We start from the raw sequence: 18,390 nt of genomic DNA, 5'->3' as shown, positions 1-18,390 counted from the left end.
GCCCTGACCAGGTTGTTCAGTTCGTTGGAGCATTGGTCCAAACACCAAAAAGGTTGCAGGTTCCATTCCGGTCAGGGCACATTCCTAGGTTGTGATTCATTCTTCTTTCTCTCCCCCACCCTTCTCTAAAATCAATGAAATATCCTCAGGTGAGGATTTAAACAACAACAACACAAATGGGGCTTATGTCTTAATTGTGCTGTTAAGTATTCAAAACATACATAGTAACTCTGTGGAAAGAAAGGTGTCAGAGTCCAAAGTTAAATTTCACCTTAGAAGTATGTATACCCTGCAGTGGTTGACGCAGTGGGAGAAACTCCCAGTCTCACATGAGATTTCGTTGAAAAGTGCGCTAGAGATAAGCAGGCAAGCTGCATCGTTCCCTCTCTAGCCCTTCTCCCACAGACAGTGCTGCAGCGCAGCAAAGAGGGTTGCCCTGCCTGGGTGAAAACCTAAGGCCCTGCCCCCTTACAACTTAACAGGGACCCCGAACAAAGAAATAGGGCCACAATGAAAGAACAGCAAAACCTCAGAAAGAGAGCTAAGTGATGAGGAGATAGCCAACCTGTCTGATGGAGAACTTAAAGCCCTATTAATCAAAATGCTCACAGAACTGATTGAGCTTGGAAGAAATAAACATCCAACTGGAACAGAATGAAGAAACAAGAATTCAAAAAAATGAAGAGAGTCTTACAAACCTCTGGGACAACCTGAAATGTTCCAATATCTGAATTATAGGGATGCCAGAAGAACAACAGCAAGAAATAGAAAACTTAATTTGAACAAATAATGAAGGAAAACTTTCCCAATCTGGTAAAGGAAATAGACTTCCAGGAAGACCAGGAAGCTCAGAGTCCCAAAGAAGTTGGGCCCAAAGAGGAACACATCAAGGCACATCATTGTTAAGTTACCCAAGATTAAAGACAAAGAGAGAACCATAAAAGCAGCAAGAGGGAAGGAAAGAGTTACTTACAAAGGAGTTCCTGGAAGGCTATCAGCCGTTTTCTCAAAAGAAATCTTGCAGGGAAGAAGGGGCTGGAAAGAAGTATTTGAAGTCATGAAAGGCAAGGGCCTACATCCAAGAATACTCAATTCCACAAAGCTTTCATTTAGAATGGAAGGGCAGATAAAGTGCTTCCCAGATAAGGTCAAGTTAAAGGAGTTCATTATCACCAAGCCCTTATTCTGTGAAATGTTAAAGGGACTTATCTAAGAAAAGGAAGATAAAAACTATGAACAGTAAAATGACAACAAACTCACAACTATCAACAAGTAAACCTTAAAAAACAAAACAAAACAAAAACTAAACGAACAGCTAGAACAGGAACAGAATCAAAGAAATGGAGATTGCAGGGAGGGTTTTCAGTACGGAGGGGTAGGAGAGGAATGGGAGGGAAGCCTACAGGGAATAAGCATAATTGGTAGGCATTAAATAGACAGGGAGAGGTCAAAAATGGTATAGGAAACAACTCAAAGAACTTATGTGTACAACCCATGAGCATGAACTAAGGGGGCAGGATGCGTTAGGGTTGGGCGGGTGCTGCATGGAGGAGAGATAAAGGGGGGAAATGGGAAAAACTAATATCATAATCAATAAAATATACTTTAAAAATAAAAAAAGTATTTATACCAAGAGGAGCAGCCTTTTAAAAATATATATTTAAGGTTGAATTAAATAAATCAATTGCTACTCTAAAAATTTAACTTTCTGGTTGTTAAATATTTACTTGGAAGTACTTGTTGGAATATTCTATTTTTAATTACCCTTTGATGAAAATACTACAGCTGTCTAGAAGCACCAAGTGTGTCCCAATCAGACTGGTTGAGAAATCCAGCAGGAGTGAGAAATAAGAACACCAACCATTTTCTACCTATTTGCATATAAAATGGACAGTACTTAAATGTTAAGCCATTTTTATCCAGTGCCATGTTTAAGTGCATTTCAGTATTAATGGCAGAACACTTGTTAAAATGCTAGTTTTAATCTGTACTTATGCCAGTTGCATACCTTTGGCTCTTAATATAGCTGAGCTATATTATAGCTGAGCTATAATTTTGATTCCCTACATTATCCTTAAACATAATTATACTTTGAATTTTAGATTAATAATTTAAGTTGCTTAAGTGTACTTCATGCCATGTTAGTTTTCTGCAGTGGTGCTGTCAACCACACAGATTATGCTTTATTAGTAGGCTACAGAAGTTTAAATTATTAGGATGTTAATATTTTAATCTTTTCTGCCAGGAAGAGTTTATGTATTTCCTGATTGGTGGAACTCTCAAAACTGATGGGGGTGGAGAGGGAGTGCTACCTGGTATTATAGATAAGCACTAAACTAGGGTTCAAAAGTGCTGACTTCTGGTTTTGATTCTGCCACATAAGGCAGTGATTAACCTTAAGCAACTGAAAGGGCTTTTTTAATTAATTGTGGTGAAATACACATAACAAAATTTACCATTTTAGCCATTTTAAAATACACATTTCAATGACATTAAGTGCATTCACATTGTTATGCAACTATCGCCACCAACTACCTCCAGAACTTTTTTAAATCTTTCAACACTGAAACTCTCTAGTCATTGAAAAATAACTCCTGGGCCCTGGCTGGGTAGCTCGGTTGATTAGAGCATTGTTCCAACACTCCAAGTTTGTGGCTCAATCCCCAGTCAGGGCACATAGAAGAATCAACCAATGAGTGCATAAATAAGTGGAACAAATCCATGTTTCTCCCACCCTCCCTCCCTTCTTTCTCTCTCTCTAAAATCAATCAATCCATCAGTAAAAAAATTTTTTTTAAATCCTCATTTTCCTCTCTCCCCAGCCCCTGACAATCACTATTCTACTTTCTGTCATATACATTTGACTACTCCAGGGACCTCATGTAAATGGTATCATGTAATATTTCTTCCTTTGTGACTGGCTTATTTCACTTAGCATATATCTTGAAGGTTCATCAAATTGTATCATGTCTCAGAATTTCCTTTCTAAGGCTTAACTATTTCATTGTATGTGTAGACCATACTTTTTAAATTTATTCATTAATGTAAATTTGGATTGTTCCTACCTTTTGGTATTATGAATAATGCCGCTATGAAAATGGGTATACAAATAACCTGTTCAAGACCCGGCCTTTAGTTCTTTTGGGTATACACCTAGATGTGGAATTGCTAGACCACATGACAATTCTATTTTTAATTTTTTGAGGAACCACCATGTTGTTTTCCATGGCTGCTGTGCCATTTTACCCTCTCACCAGTAATACACAGGGTTCCAGTTTCTCTATTCCTTGCTAAAACTTGTCTTCTGGTTTTTGATAGTATACATCTTTATGAGTGTGAGGTGGTATCTCATTATGGTTTTGATTTGCATTTCCCTAATGATGAGTGATGGGCATTTTTCATGTGCTTGTTAATACTCATTTTGTCCATGCAAGTCCTTTGCCCATTTTTTTAATCAGGTTATTTGTTTTATTTTGTAAGACTTCTTTTAAATATTCTGCATATTAGCCCCTTATCAGGTAGATGATTTGTTTCTGTGTTTTCTTCTAGGAATTCTACAATTTTAGGTCTTAGTGGTTAGGCCTTTGATCCATTTTTAGTTAATTTTTGTATATGGTGTAAGGTGCAAGTCCAGCCTTATTGTTTTGCACTTGGATTTCCAATTTTCCAGTACCATTTGTTGAAAATGACTATCGTTCCCCTTTAAATGGCCTTGGAACTCTTGTTAAAAATCCTTTGACCATAAATAGTAGGGTTTATTTCTGGGTTCTCCATTCTATTTCATGGTATACATGTTTGTCTTTCTGCCAGTACCACACTGTTTTGATTACTGTAGTTTTGTAATGAGTTTTGAAATCAGGAAGTGTGAGGCCTTCAACTTTTGTTCTTTTTTTTTTTAGAATTATTTGGCTTTTAGTGATGCTAAGATCAATCAAAGTGTTCAGATGGTGACAGCCTGAGTCCCTCCATTGCACTAGCAAGAAGCAGGGAAGGGGCTTTTGTGAGGTTTGGGTTTTTGTTAAACCATTCTAAAGAGATTCTCAGGCATGTGGGGATCAATTTTGGACTGGCCACTGTTTCTACAACAGGATTAGAAGGGAGGATTAATTAGGGTTTGGGTGCTGTCTTGCCACAAGGACAGTTTAACAGTTGGGTATCCTCAGTAACAAAGTGAGTCTGGGGATTCATTAATAAGAAAGTAGCCACTCAGAGGGCTATTATAGCATTTTACATCTGGTCTTTGATCTTGGGAGAAGTAATGCTTCCTGTTAACTTTGCACCAGCCTTTATCTCTGTTTGTTCTCCCAGCCCAGTTAATGACAGAGTTATTTTTTTCTTTTTCATTCTGAGCTGATTTTTATCTTTTGTCTCAGACAAGCTTTTACTCTTTCAGTTCCATGGCACTGATTTAATGGCTTTGGGAAGTAGGGAATCATTGTATCTTAAGACTTGAAGCAAATAAGCGATTAAATGATAGCTCTATTTAACCCCTTCCCCATTTGAGGTAAAAGCTCATGATTATTAAATAGAGCATGATTTGGAAAAATTGTGAAGTAGGAGTAGTTTACAGTCAATCCTCAGTTCTCAACCTGACAGCCCTTTCATGCTGGTACCTGTATGATCAGTCACACATCTCTCAGGCGTGATTCAGTTTTCAAACAAATTGCTTCTTGAACAGCCTTCCGGAATGAATTAAGTTTGAGAACCCAGGTTCCGCTGTATTTGTTACTGTCATTTCTACTCTGCTTTCTGAGCCTCTCTCCCTCTTACGGCACCTTGGGGTACTTCACTGTTCTTTCTTTTGCTTCTCTTCCCAGTGTGAACTTGTGCCCATTGGTTGGCCTGATAATGAGGTTAAAGTAGCTTAATATGTACCCTTGGGGGACCTTTGCATTTTTGATGGAAATTCCTGAGGAGAATACTGAAACTGAAGAAGAAGTTTCTAACACATTTCTGGCAAGATGAAGTAGGGAGTGAAAATGGGTTGGGAAGCAGGCCTTCAACAATCACTCTGCCTAAATGGGGCCTAAGCCCCAGAAACCAGGAGTTGTTCTCTGATGAGCTGGTGTTGCCCGCCTCTACCCTCTTCTTGCGTAGATGCTGAGGTAGATGCCATGAAAGTATCAGAGTGCCTGTGCATTGTCATGGGAGCAAGGCTATTGTGTTGCGTAAATAATGGGGAAATGCAGGCTGGAAATTGAGACTAGGCAGATGAGTGCAAGGACAGTTGGAAGTGTCCTCTTCCTACAGTAGTACTGTTGCCTTGGTAGGTCCAAGAGACAGACACAAAGATGTCAAAACCTGCTCATGGTATTGACCTATGCACTGTCGGGACTTACTTCAGGCCACGAGACAACCAGTGCTCACACACTCTCTTTTCAAGCCTTTCTCACTGAAGCTAGGCACTACATACCTAGCGTTCCTCTGGAGAAGAAATGTGGGCCCATAGCCTGTGGCCCAGCAACTGACTGATACCTGTTTACCTCTCCAGACCCAATTTGTTTCTTAATCCTCAGGGGAAATGTGAGGTTCCTGTTGTGCTTTGAAGATGAGTTGAGCTTTAGGAAGGATTTGTATCTTCAACCTCCAAATCTGTAAGTGATCGCCATGGTAATCTTCCATGTATATACCAGCTAAACCAGGTTATGTCTTCTGGTGCTGTGGCATTTTTGTCTCATAGCTCCTGGAGACATGCCCAAGGTGGTTGTTCTAGAGATCAGAAGCCTACAGGATTTTAGTCCTAGTGACAGTTTAAGCTCCTTTGAAGTGTCCTTGTAAACTAGTTTTTTGAAAATGATGCTTTCCCAAGTATCCTGGCCTCTTCCCTTGGGAAGCCGAGACCAGGTGGAACCTGTTGATGCCACAGTTGTTGCTTGCTTTGAGTGGCTCCTGTTTGCCCTCATGCAGGCCAGAGAGGGTAGGCTCTGGAACCAGTCAGGCAGTCTCAGTCTAACATCCACCTCATTTGTCCTGTTGCCCCTGTTCCAAGTGTTACCTGGCCCTTTCTGCTCCGCTGAGGGGTTGCACTAGAAAAGAGCGATCTCCCTTTAGACAGGATCAACGCTGGTAGAGTTGATAAGGTAGGCCTCTGAGGAATCTGAGCAAGTGAACTACAGAGGATAGTTTATGTTGGCTCTGTGGCAACTTTACTTCTCAGTGCCTGAAAATACAATTTTGGGGTTTTTTTTTGTTTGTTTATTAATATATTTTATTGATTATGCTATTATAGTTGTCCCATTTCCTCCCCTTCACTCCCCTCCACCCTGCACACCCTCTCCCACTCACATTCCCCCCTTTAGTTCATGTCTGTGTGTCATAAGTTCTTTAGCTTCTACATTTCCCATATTATTCTTACCCTCCCCCTGTTTTCTACCTACCATCTATGCTACTTATTCTCTGTACCTTTTCCCCCTCTCTCCTCCTCCCACTCCCCTGTTGATAACCTTCCATGTGATCTCCATTTCTGTGGTTCTGTTCCTGTTCTAGTTGATTGCTTAGTTTGTTTTTGGTTTTGTTATAGGTGTGGTTGTTCATAATTGTGAGTTTGCTGTCATTTTACTGTACATGTTTTTTTATCTTCTTTTTCTTAGATAAGTCCTTTTAACATTTCATAGAATAAAGGCTTGGTGATGATGAACTCCTTTAACTTGACCTTATCTGGGAAGCACTTTATCTGCCCTTCCATTCTTTTTTTTTTTTTAATCATTGTTCAATTACAGTTTTCTCCTTTTTACCCCCAATCCAGCCCCCCTCCCACCCCTCCCCACTTCCCTCCCATTACCACCCTCCCCTTAGTTTATGACCATGTGTCCTTTAAGTTTGTTCCCGTGAACCCTTCCCACTGTCCCCTGAAATTCCCTCTACTCTGTTCTGTGGGCACTGTCAGCCTGACCTCTATTTCAGTGTCTTTGGTTATATTTTGCTTGTTTCTTTGTTTTGTTGTTTAGGATCCTGTTAAAGGTGAGATCATATGGTATTTGTCTTTCACTGCCTGGCTTGTTTCGCTTAGCATAATGTTTTCCAGCTCCATCCAAGCTGTTGCAAAGGGTAGGAGCTCCTTCTTTCTTTCTGCTGCATAGAATTCCATTGTGTAAATGTACCGTAGTTTTTTGATCCATTCATTCACTGATGGGCATCTTGGTTGCTTCCAGCATCTAGCTATTATAAATTGTGCTGCTATGAACATTGGGATGCATAGGTTCTTTTGAATTGGTGTTTTAGTATTCTTAGGATAGAGTCCCAGCAGTGGAATCGCAGGGTCAAAAGGCAGATTCATTTTTAGTTTTCTGAGGAAGTTCCATACTGCTTTCCATAGTGGTTGTACCAGTCTGCAGTCCCACCAGCAGTGCACTAGGGAACCCTTTTCTCCACAACCTCTCCAACACTTGTTGTTTGTTGCTTTGTTTATGATGGCCATTCTGTCTGGTGTGAAGTGGTATCTCATTGTGGTTTTAATTTGCATCTCTCTGATAGCTAGCGATATTGAACATCGTTTCATGTGTCTTTGGATTTTCTGTATGTCCTCCTTTGAGAAGTGTCTGTTCAAGTCCTTTGCCCACTTTTTAATTGGATTCCTTGTCTTCTTAGAGTGCAGTCGTGTAAGTTCTTTATATATTTTGGAGATTAAACCCTTGTCTGAGGTGTCATTGGCAAATATGTTTTCCCATACAGTTGGTTCTCTTTTAATTTTGATACTGTTTTCTTTAGCTGTGCAGAAGCTTTTAATTTTGATGAGGTCCCATTTGTTTATTCTTTCCTTTATGTCCCTTGCTCTAGGGGACAAGTCAGTAAAAAAGTTTCTGCGTGAAATATCTGAGATTTTCCTACCTACGTTCTCCTCTAGGACTTTAATAGTGTCACATTTTATATTTAAGTCTTTTATCCACCTTGAATTTACTTTTGTATATGGTGTAAGTTGGTGCTCAAGTTTCATTTTTTTGCACATGGCTGTCCAGTTCTCCCAACACCATTTGTTGAAGAGGCTATTTTTACTCCATTTTATCTTGCTGCTTCCTTTGTCAAATATTAATTGATCATAGAGACTTGGGTTTATTTCTGGGCTCTCTGTTCTGTTTCATTGGTCTATGTGCCTTTTTTTATGTCAGTACCAGGCAGTTTTGATTACAGTGGCCTTGTAGTATAGTTTAGTGTCGGGTATTGTGATCCCTCCTACTTTACTCTTCTTTCTCAAAATTGCAGCAACTATTTGGGGTCGTTTATAATTCCATATAAATTTTTGAAGTGTTTGTTCTATGTCTGTAAAATATGCCATTGGTACTTTAATGGGAATTGCATTGAATGTGTAAATTGCTTTGGGTAGTATGGACATTCTGATGATATTAATTCTTTCAATCCATGAACATGGTATATGTTTCCATTTGTTTGTGTCTTCCTTGATTTCTTTCCTGAGTGTTATATAGTTTTCTGAATACAGGTCTTTTACCTCTTTGGTTAGGTTTATTCCTAGATATTTTATTTTTCTTTTTGCTATTTCAAATGGAATTTTTTCCTTGATCTCTGCTTCTGCTGTTTCATTGTTGGTGTACAGAAATGCCTTTGATTTCTGGATATTGACTTTGTATCCCTCTGTTTTGCCAAATTCATTTATTAGGTCAAGCAGTTTTTTGGTAGAGTCTATAGGATCTTCTATGTTTACTATCATGTCATCTGCAAACAGTGACAGTTTTGTTTCCTCCTTTCTGATTTGGATGTCTTTTATTTCTTTTTCTTGTCTGATTGCTGTGGCTAAAACTTCCAGTACTATATTGAATAGAAGTGGTGAAAGTAGACAGCCTTGTCTTGTTCCTGATCTTAGTGGAAAAGATTTTAATTTTTGCCCATTGAGTATGATGTTGGCTGCAGGTCTCTCATATATGGCCTTTATTATGTTGAGGAATGCTCCCTCTATTCCCACTTTGCCGAGTGTTTTTATCATGAATGGGTGCTGTACCTTATCAAATGCTTTTTCTGCATCAATTGATATGATCGTGTGGTTTTTGTCTTTGCTTTTGTTTATGTGATGTATTACATTTACTGACTTGCGAATATTGAACCATCCTTGCATCCCTGGAATGAATCCCACTTGGTCATGGTGTATGATCTTTTTAATGTATTGTTGGATGCGGTTTGCCAGTATCTTGTTGAGGATTTTAGCGTCAATGTTCATCAGTGATATTGGCCTGAAGTTTTCTTTCTTTGTTGTGTCTTTATCTAGTTTTGGAATTAGGATGATGTTGGCCTCATAAAAAGAGTTTGGGAGACTCCCATCTTTTTGGATTTTTTGGAATAGTCTGTGAAGGGTAGGGGTTAGCTCTTCCTTAAATGCTTTGTAGAATTCTCCTGTGAAACCGTCTGGTCCGGGGTTTTTGTGTGTTGGGAGTTTTTTGATTACTGCTTCAATTTCTTTTGTTGTTATTGGTCTGTTCAGGCTTTCTGCTTTTTCATTGTGTTTTGGAAGATTATATTTTTCTAGAAAGTTGTCCATTTCATCTAGGTTTTCAAATTTCTTGGCATACAGTTCTTTGTAGTAATTTCTTACAATCCTTTGTATTTCTGTGGTATCTGTTGTCATCTCTCCTCTTTCACTTCTGATTGTGTTTATTTGGGTCTTCTCTCTTTTTTTCTTGATGAGTCTGCCCTTCCATTCTAAATGGAAACTTTGCTGGATAGAACAATCTTGGATGTAGGTCCTTACCTTTCATGACTTGGAAGACTTCTTTCCAGCCCCTTCTTACCTGCAAGGTCTCTTGAGAAATCAGCTGACAGTCTGATGGGAACTCCTTTGTAAGTAACTGCCTCCTTATCTCTTGCTGCTTCCAGGATTCTCCCCTTCATATTTTTACCTTGGCTAATGTAATTATGATGTGTTTGGTGTGTTCCTCCTTGGGTCCAAATTCTTTGGGACTCTCTGAGCTTCCTGGACTACCCGGAAGTCTATTTCCTTTGCCAGATTGGGGAAATTCTCCTTTATTATTTGTTCAAATAACTTTTCCACTTGTTGCTCTTCCTCTTCTCCTTCTGGTACCCCTATAATTTGGATGTTGGAACGTTTAAAGATGTCCTGGAGGTTCCTAAGCTTCTCCTCATTTTTTTGAATTCTTGTTTCTTCATTCTTTTCTGTTTGGTTGTTTCTTTCTTTCTTCCGGTCCACTCTATTGTTTTGAGTCCCAGTTTCCTTCCCATCACTCTTGGTTCCCTGTGCATTTTCCTTCATTTCACTTAGATTAGCCTTCATTTTTATTCATCTGATTTGCGATCAAATTCAACCAATTCCGTGAGCATCCTGATCACCAGTGCTTTGAACTGTGCATCTGATAGGATGGCTATCTCTTGGTCGCTTAGTTGTATTTGCTGTGGAGCTTTGATCTTTTCTTCCGTTTGGGCTGTTTTTTGTTTGTTTGTTTGTTTGTTTGTTTTGTTTTTGTCTTGTCACACCTGTTATGTGTGAGGGGCAGAGCCTTAGGTGTTCACCAGGGCAGGCAACCCAGTGGCTGGGTTGTGATGCTGTATGTGGGGGCAGGGTCTGAGAGGAAACAATGGTGCTTGCTCCTCTCTCTGTCAGATTTCAGTCCCTTCTGCCACTTCCCCCAAACTAACTGGGCCTTTCTGGTGCTAATTCCTGGGTGGGTGGGCTTGTGTACATTCTAGGACCTTGTGGGTCTCTCCAACGCACTGTCCTGTGAAGCTGGGAGTCTCTCCCTGCACCTCAACTCCCCAGTGTTTCAGTCAGTGCCTGGAGATTCTATTTCCCAGAGCTGGGACCATGGGTTGCGCAGTCTGTCTCACTGCCCAATTTCGCCTGGTTTATCGGGGCGTGAATGTGACCCGGACAGCCAGGAGCCCTGTACACAGTGCCTCACTTCACAGTTGCCGCCTGGCTGGGTTTGCCAGCTGCCTGTGTGCTCGGGATTCCTTACACGTCCGGTGCCACTGCTGTTTGTGCCGTGACCCGTCTCCACCCGGTGGCCCAACTCCACCCCTCCTACCGGTCTGGTAAAATGTGTCTATTTTAACTCCTTGGTTGTCCGACTTTCATACAGTTCAATTTTCTGTCAGATCTGGTTGTTATCTTGTTTCTAAATTGTTGCTGACCTTATTTTTGGTTGTGCGAGGAGGCACAGTGTATCTACCTACGCCTCCATCTTGGCTGGAAGTCCCTGAAATACAATTTTTTTTAAATACAATTTTTAATGCTAATTTATTTTAGCAGATACTACTCTGAACCAATTTTAGACTTAAAGTTTCAGAGGTGATACAGAGTTCCCCTGTACCCAGTTTCCCCCATTGTTAGCATCTTACGTTCCATCGCACACTTGTTAGAACGAAGACATCAACACTGCAATGTTACTACTAATTAAATTCCAGACTTTAGATTTTATAAGTTTTTCTACTTACAGCCTCTTTCTGTTCAATAATCCAGTCTAAGTACCACATTACATTTAGTTGTTGTATCGCCCAGTCTCCTCTGGCTTGTTCCTCAGCCTTTCCATGCTTTTCATGACCTCTTACAGTTTTGAGGAACACCAGCAGATATCCTTTCTAATGCCCCCCAATCTCAGCTTGTCTGTATATTCCTCATGATTAGACTGATGTTGCAGGTTTGGGGAAGAATACTGCAGAAGTGAAGTGCCCTATGGGATACTTGATCTGGAGATGTAACTTCATGATCACTTTGTCAAGTAATCTGTCATTTTTTTTCCCACCATAAAGTTTCTGATTTTTCTACTGTATTGTTTGGAACTATCGTAAGTAGACTTATCACTAAGTCTAGCTCACCCTCAAGGTGGGTTGGAGGGATGTGTGGAATTATAAGTCCCACCTCTTGGAGAGGGGAATATCTGTATACATTACTGGAAATTCTTCTGTAAGGAAGTTTGTTTCTTCTGCCCCATTTAGTTACTTATATAACTAGGGACTCATGTATATTTATTTTATATTTAAGTTATTGTCCAATACTTTGGTATTGTTTTGTTTACCATTATGTTCCAACTCTGTACTTATTATTAAAGATTTTATCATATGTAAAACGGATGAATTGAATAAAATAATACTTTTAGTACCTTCTGACTCCAAAGTTCTGGATCAGGAGCTTTAAAAAAATTACCTTAAAACAAGATACTCTAAAGTCAGTTTCTCCATTTGCTTACTAATCTGTGATTGTGTAAGCTTAGCCCTTGGTTCTACTTTATTGACTATTTTTCTGGGACACCCTGCTCACCCATTTATTTGACATTGGCACCGAAGAACATAGGTCCGTAGGTAAAGCTACTATGGCCTGGGAAGTAGAAATGACAACTCGAGCTTTAGTTCCCTGGATACATTTCCCAAGTTGCTGTTGGGAATAAATAATATAGGTATCAGTTTAAAAAGCTGTACTAAGAACTGGGAGTTCTTGGTCATCACCTAAGTTGGCTTCTAACTTGACATCTGATCTTGGGCTCATCTCTTCTACCTCCAGACCTCAGATCCTTTATCCAGAATGTGAAACAGCTCTATTAGATGGCCCCTAAGCTTCCTCACAGCTGTGATTTTTATCATTAGAGGTATCGTAAAGTATCGGGCTGGCAGTTCTCATCTCGGTAATCAAGGCATTCTGGCGAGAATTGGTAATGGTCAGCCTCTCTGAAACAAGCTTATTGGGTTCATCATTATCCTTTTTATTTATTTGATTAAACACATGTACACAATGCATGGGATTAGCACGTTCAGAAATGTGAGGTCTACCGGTAGTACCTTGATGATTCATTGTGCAGTATAGAAGGCATATTTTGCTGTTCATTCATGACCCAGCCCATTATGGTAATAACTTCAGAGGGGTCAGAACTGGAGTGTTTATTGTTGGTATTTATAAATCCATGGCTTCTTAAATGACATTCCTTTATGGCTGCTAGGTAGACTCCGTGAACAGCACAGCAAAATAGCCAAGGTGAATGGAGTGCTGTGGCATAATTGTGATAAGGCCCAGTGAGTTATATTAAGAAACTTTAGTTCTCAAGAGCTGGGGGATGGGGTTGGAGAGGGTAGAATGTCATTAGTTTAATATACTGGTAACAGCCTTTGGAAGATGTCTTTTCTCATAAGTATTTTGTTTCTTGAACTAAGAGAGACCGAAGCGCGTGACCTATAGGTAAGTGTGCTAAACCTGTCTTGTACTTAACAAAAGAATTTGAAAAACAGATAGGTGGAGGACAACAAGAGGGAATTGATGTACTGTAAAATGGCCTATTCATTTTGAGAAAATGAATAGTAGAGTGAAGAAATGTTGCTTTTGGTTAGAAAGCTAGGATAGAAGAGAATGGAATGAATCTCCCTCAAGCTGCCTGCCACTGAGTAGTTCTTAAGGCCGACATCATTGGTTTGTGAGATTGACTGAGAGCCTTGAGTGCAAGTCTTCTGACCCACCATACCTGGCACTGTCCCAGATCTCTAAGTGACACATGCACTCTATATCCTGGTTTACAGTGTTAAACCAATAACTACAGCTTTTATGGTACTAGTTTCACATGTGCTTTAATGATATGTTTCTGGAATGGATACCCATTCCTGTGAATTGTGCTAGTGCTGCTAGTGGCTTTAGCTTCCTATTCTCAAGATGAAAAGAGTTGCTAATTCTAGAAGTGAACAGCAGGTGTCACTGCATCTCCACTAACTGGGTTCTGGCCCAAAGCTGTTTGGATGCAAACCAATTCTTAATACAGCTCCCAAACCACTAACCTAAAATTGAGTATTTATGGCTCTCTGATGCCCTAAGGTCCCCTATCTCAGATATAGAACCCAAATTTAAAATTGAGAATAAACACAGCCTAAGAGGGTTTTCCTCAGTTGCTTCACTATCCACTTATATGTTGTCTGTGCTTTCATGTCACTAACTAATGAAGTTTGTCTGCCTTTTCTTATCAATCCTACAGCAGTGATTTAGGAGCCTGGACAATTTTTTATACTTGTCTTTAGCAGGGTTAACACTTAAATGCTTCTTGGCTTTCTGTAGCTTGCTTTTTGAAAACCTTCCAGCAGGAAAGTAGATGCCACTATTCTCTGAATTGGACATCAGAGGAAGATGCCACTCTCTTTATTCTTTTGAACCCTTACTTTGATAGTTCAGGAAATAAAGAACTGAATTGGGCCAAAAGTTCTGCAGTACATCTTTCTAAAACAAATCTCTTATGGCCCTAGTCAGTGTGGCTCAGTTGATTGAAATGTGGTTTTATTAACCAAAAGGTCACAGGTTTGAATCCCAGTCAGGGTACATGCCTAGGTTGTGGTCCAGTCCCCAGTTGGAGCATGACAAGAGTCCACTGATCAATGTTTCTCTCTCGAGTTGATGTTTCTCTCCATTTCTTTCTCCCACCCTTTCCCTCCCTCTTTCTAAAGTCAAAAAGCATGTCCTAGGGTGAGGATAAAAAATAAATAAAATAAATAATAAATAATAAATAAATAATGTCAGTGTTCCTACCTGACATTAAGGTAAATTGGTGTTAAATTAGATTATTTTAGAAAGTCTGAGACAAAAAGTTTATGGTATCTTTTGACCACATATGTTGTGGGAATAGCCAGGGTGATTTCTGTCCCAGTATGTCAGGGTTAGTGCTGGTTTACGCCTCTCTCCTGGTGCAGTTATGAAGCTCCCTCTTTAACTCTCAGTTGATCTGGTTTAAACAGTATGATCACTCTAAATTGCCCAAGCCATGGGGGCAAATCTTTAAGTTACAGTTTCAGTAATTATAAGTATTTTTTGACTCAAGAATTATGCATGCCATGAATTTTCTGAGTTAAACATATGTAAAGCAAACATCACAAAGAGCTCGTAATTCTGGGAAAATAGCTTTTAGGTTTCTACTGATCATTGTTCTCTGGAGTAATGATTTCCAAAGATGGCTGTACATCAGAATTAACTAGTAACCTTTTTACAAATAGTTTCAGGGATCTCACCACAGACCTCTTTTGAACTTGTACCAGAGTTTGCCCTTGACATTGCCAAAAATATAGAACTTTATGCAATGTATAAGTACTGGACTACTTTATCAGTAAGCTTCTAAACTAGCATATAGAAGAACACTTCTTTCTGTGGTTTGGGTGGTGGTTGAGGTTCTCAGCAGTAGCTGCTTTGGGCCTCAGGTGTATCTGGTATTGACATGAGTTGCCTTTTTGTTTCAGATGTCATCTGGGTGATTCTCAGTGTGGAGGTGGGTGGACTTTTAGGAGTAACGCAGCAGCTGTCATCTTTTGAAACGGAGTTCAACACACAGCCACATCGCAAGGTAGAAGGAAACTTCAACCCGTTTGCCTCTCCCCAAAAGAACCGACAATCAGATGAAAACAACTTAAAAGACCCTGGGGGTTCTGAGTTCGACTCGATCAGCAAAAACACATGGGCTCCTGCTCCTGACCAAACCGAGCAAGATGAGAATAGACTTTCACAGAACTCTGTAAATCTGTCCCCCAGCAGTCACGCAAACAACTTATCAGTAGTGACTTACAGTAAGGTAGGTGCCCTCGGAGAAGAGGAGAAGGGGTAGGTGGTGGGCCTTGGGATCCGTGATACCCCTTCATGGCAAACCTAGAATCCTAGAATGTTCTTTAAGACCGCTTAGCTTTCCTGCCAACAGCAACGACACGAAACCTACCCCTTCTCCCCTCCCCCCCTCCCCATCTCCACATCCTGTAGATACTACTTCATCCACACTTACAGTATACTACTGTCTCTCTGCTCTGGTTTGGGTGTTGAAAGAACAAAGTTCTTTACCTTTACATTTTAAAAAAAGAAAGTAAAAATATTGCCAGCCATGCTTTCATTATAAATATATACTGATCTTAGAGCAGCAACAACACCTTTGGGATTGGTTTCTACTTTGATTTTTTTGGTTTTGGGTAGGGTTTTTGTTTTTGTTTTTCACGAGGAAAAAGACAAGCTCAATTATTTATCCTAAATATTGTTGGGCTTTTACTTTGTTTACATGTCTTTTTTGTTGATGTCTTTTTAGTCTGTGTGGCTCATCTACTTCTCCATCCACAACTCAGTGGCCCAAGTAATATTTTGACTTTTCACGTGTGGAGAATAAGAGAGAAAATTGTTTGTTGAGATAAGCATGGTTTTAAGTATTCTGATTGTTCTGAGACACCCTTCTAGGTGTTTGATTTCTTGATCTGTTTCTTTTTATGCTGATTGACTAAACAGTTTCTTCCAAACACTGCTAAGGTGATGATGGTTCCTGGTTCTGGTTCTGATTGGTTGAATAAAGCCCTGATGCTAAGAGCTCATCGTTGTAGGTGGTGCATGTGGTGGGGGCCTGCAAGCATTCCTGTGCGTTCTTCTCTGATTAATAACGCTGTGCGTCTGTCCTTCCTTCATGTTCATATTTGCCCTCAAAATCAAAACATCAATAGAATTGATGTTCACTTGAAGGACAAGTTGCTTTGTTGTAAGAATGGTATTGTTCTGGCCAATGCTTTATATATGGTCTTGATTGAGAGGCAGATTAAGAAAAGAAAACTGAATCCTCTTTCTTCATATGGTCTAAGCAGAGGGACTTCATTCAGTCATAGCATAGCATAAAGGATTTTATGGAGCCATGTTAGTTCTTCAGGATATAAGAGGAGTAAAATGCCTGTATTTGAGGAAAGATACCACATCTTAACACTCAATCAAAGATTTTCCTCTAAGTTCCTGTTGCTCCAGATTTGTCTTCCTTAATATTAACCCTTCAGAGGATGACTGTTCTGGGTGGTACAGACTCTAGAATGCCCAGTCAGAACAGGAACTTGATACAGTTGAGTTTAATGGGAAGACGAGGGTTGGAGGAGGCAAAACCAGTTGTCCAGTGCTTTCTAGAATGGAATCCCCCTTACCCACCTGCAAACTACCTGGCTCAGCCTTCACTGTAGTCTTAGGCGAGTCCTGGCATGTCTGGCCGGGACTGCACACCATGATGGCCATGCAGCCCAACTCAAAATCGTAAATTTACTTAAAACATTATGAGATGTTTTCGTGATTGTATGTTGCAGTATATTTAATATGTGGCCCCAGACAATTCTACCAGAGATGCCAAAAGGTTGGATACCCCTGCTAGGGTCTTAGGGACTGATGCCTTTTAACCAACTCTGTTTACCCTGTTTCTGGAGTATTTGGCAGAGGTGTGCTGTCAGAATGGATTACCTACCGCACTAATGAGGTCCCAGTACACTACTTTTTTTGGAAGGGCAGGCCTATGGTGAGGCTATTGAGATCGTGAAGTTGATGAACTCATGGCATGTTACCTAAATTTGTAGCCGTGAGCTCTGTAGGGTCATTTAGAAGAAGCACTTGAAAGAACCGCAGAGTAAGGTTCTCATTGGAGATGACATCCAAGGAGCCTGTTAGCTATAAAGCATTGAGAATGTGGCACTTAGATCCCAAAGAGAAATTGGAGCCTCTCTTTTCTCTTATTTTAAGTAGAATCTTATAAAGCACTTACATGAGCATTTATCAAGCTCTCTGAAAGCAATTCTGGCTCAAGTTGAGCCAGTTCTACCTCTTAAAACTCCTTAGGAATGGGGTAGGGTGTGAATAGTCATCAGTAATATTTATTAACAGATTTATGCACTGTTTAGAGCAGTGTACATTGTTCAGTAGGAGACTTGAAGAATAAAAGAAGTTACCCCTGCCAGCCAGCAGCTTACAGTACAATAGGAGAGACAAAGTATGAATTTGGTCAGTGGAGAACAACACAGTCAAAATGTATAATTTGTGTATATGCCTGGAGGTAGAAAGTAAGAGAAGGTAGAGTTGGAGTTGATGGAAAGGGCTTTTCAAAGAATGGTCAGACATGGAATGACAGGAAGGGCAGTAGTGTGGAGAACAGCTTATGTCTGAGGACAGAAAGATGAGGGACGTGTGGTTGGGGAATATGGGTGACGGACAGTGGGAGACAGGTTCAGCTGATGTACTGTGTTCCTTCCAGGAGCAGTAGATGAAATAAGGGCTTTCAAAAGAATTGGGGCTGTACTTAATGGGTATCTTAAAGCATAGATAATTCATAATTCTAAACATTTGTGTTTGGCATCAGAATATAGATTTATTTAATTTTAAAAGTGGGCATACTTGTGTCTTTTTTATGTTAGAAAACTGCTTTACTGGAACTTGAATTACGAAAAATTTCAAATGTACAAAAAAACTGGAGAAAATATTATACAATAAGCATTTGTATACTCATCAGTTAGGTTCAACAATTGTTAATTCGCCATCCCTTATTTTCTGAAATATTCTAAACATTTGGCCACTTATTATGCATCTTTACAAAATAAGAACTTTTTATATAACCCCAATGCCATTAGCTTACATAATGATTAATAATAATTTCCTAATATTATCTAATGTCAATTCACATTCACATTTCCCCACTTGCTTCTAAATGT

At 39.8% G+C, this 18,390-nt stretch overlaps 1 protein-coding gene across 2 annotated transcripts in view; it reads left to right on the top strand.

The window, feature by feature from the left end:
• Positions 1-18,390, top strand: part of ILRUN (inflammation and lipid regulator with UBA-like and NBR1-like domains) — a 111,506-nt gene that overhangs the window by 73,901 nt on the left and 19,215 nt on the right. For both annotated transcript variants that reach the window (XM_036023970.1, XM_028508584.2), the window contains one exon: positions 15,154-15,482. In XM_036023970.1, the coding sequence (XP_035879863.1) occupies positions 15,154-15,482 (329 nt within the window). The remainder of the gene's footprint in view (positions 1-15,153; positions 15,483-18,390) is intronic.

Source organism: Phyllostomus discolor, chromosome 4 (assembly GCF_004126475.2).
Source record: "Phyllostomus discolor isolate MPI-MPIP mPhyDis1 chromosome 4, mPhyDis1.pri.v3, whole genome shotgun sequence".
Taxonomy (NCBI): domain Eukaryota; kingdom Metazoa; phylum Chordata; class Mammalia; order Chiroptera; family Phyllostomidae; genus Phyllostomus; species Phyllostomus discolor.
Note: the sequence above shows the minus strand (reverse complement) of the source record. Positions and strands in the feature narration are given on the sequence as shown.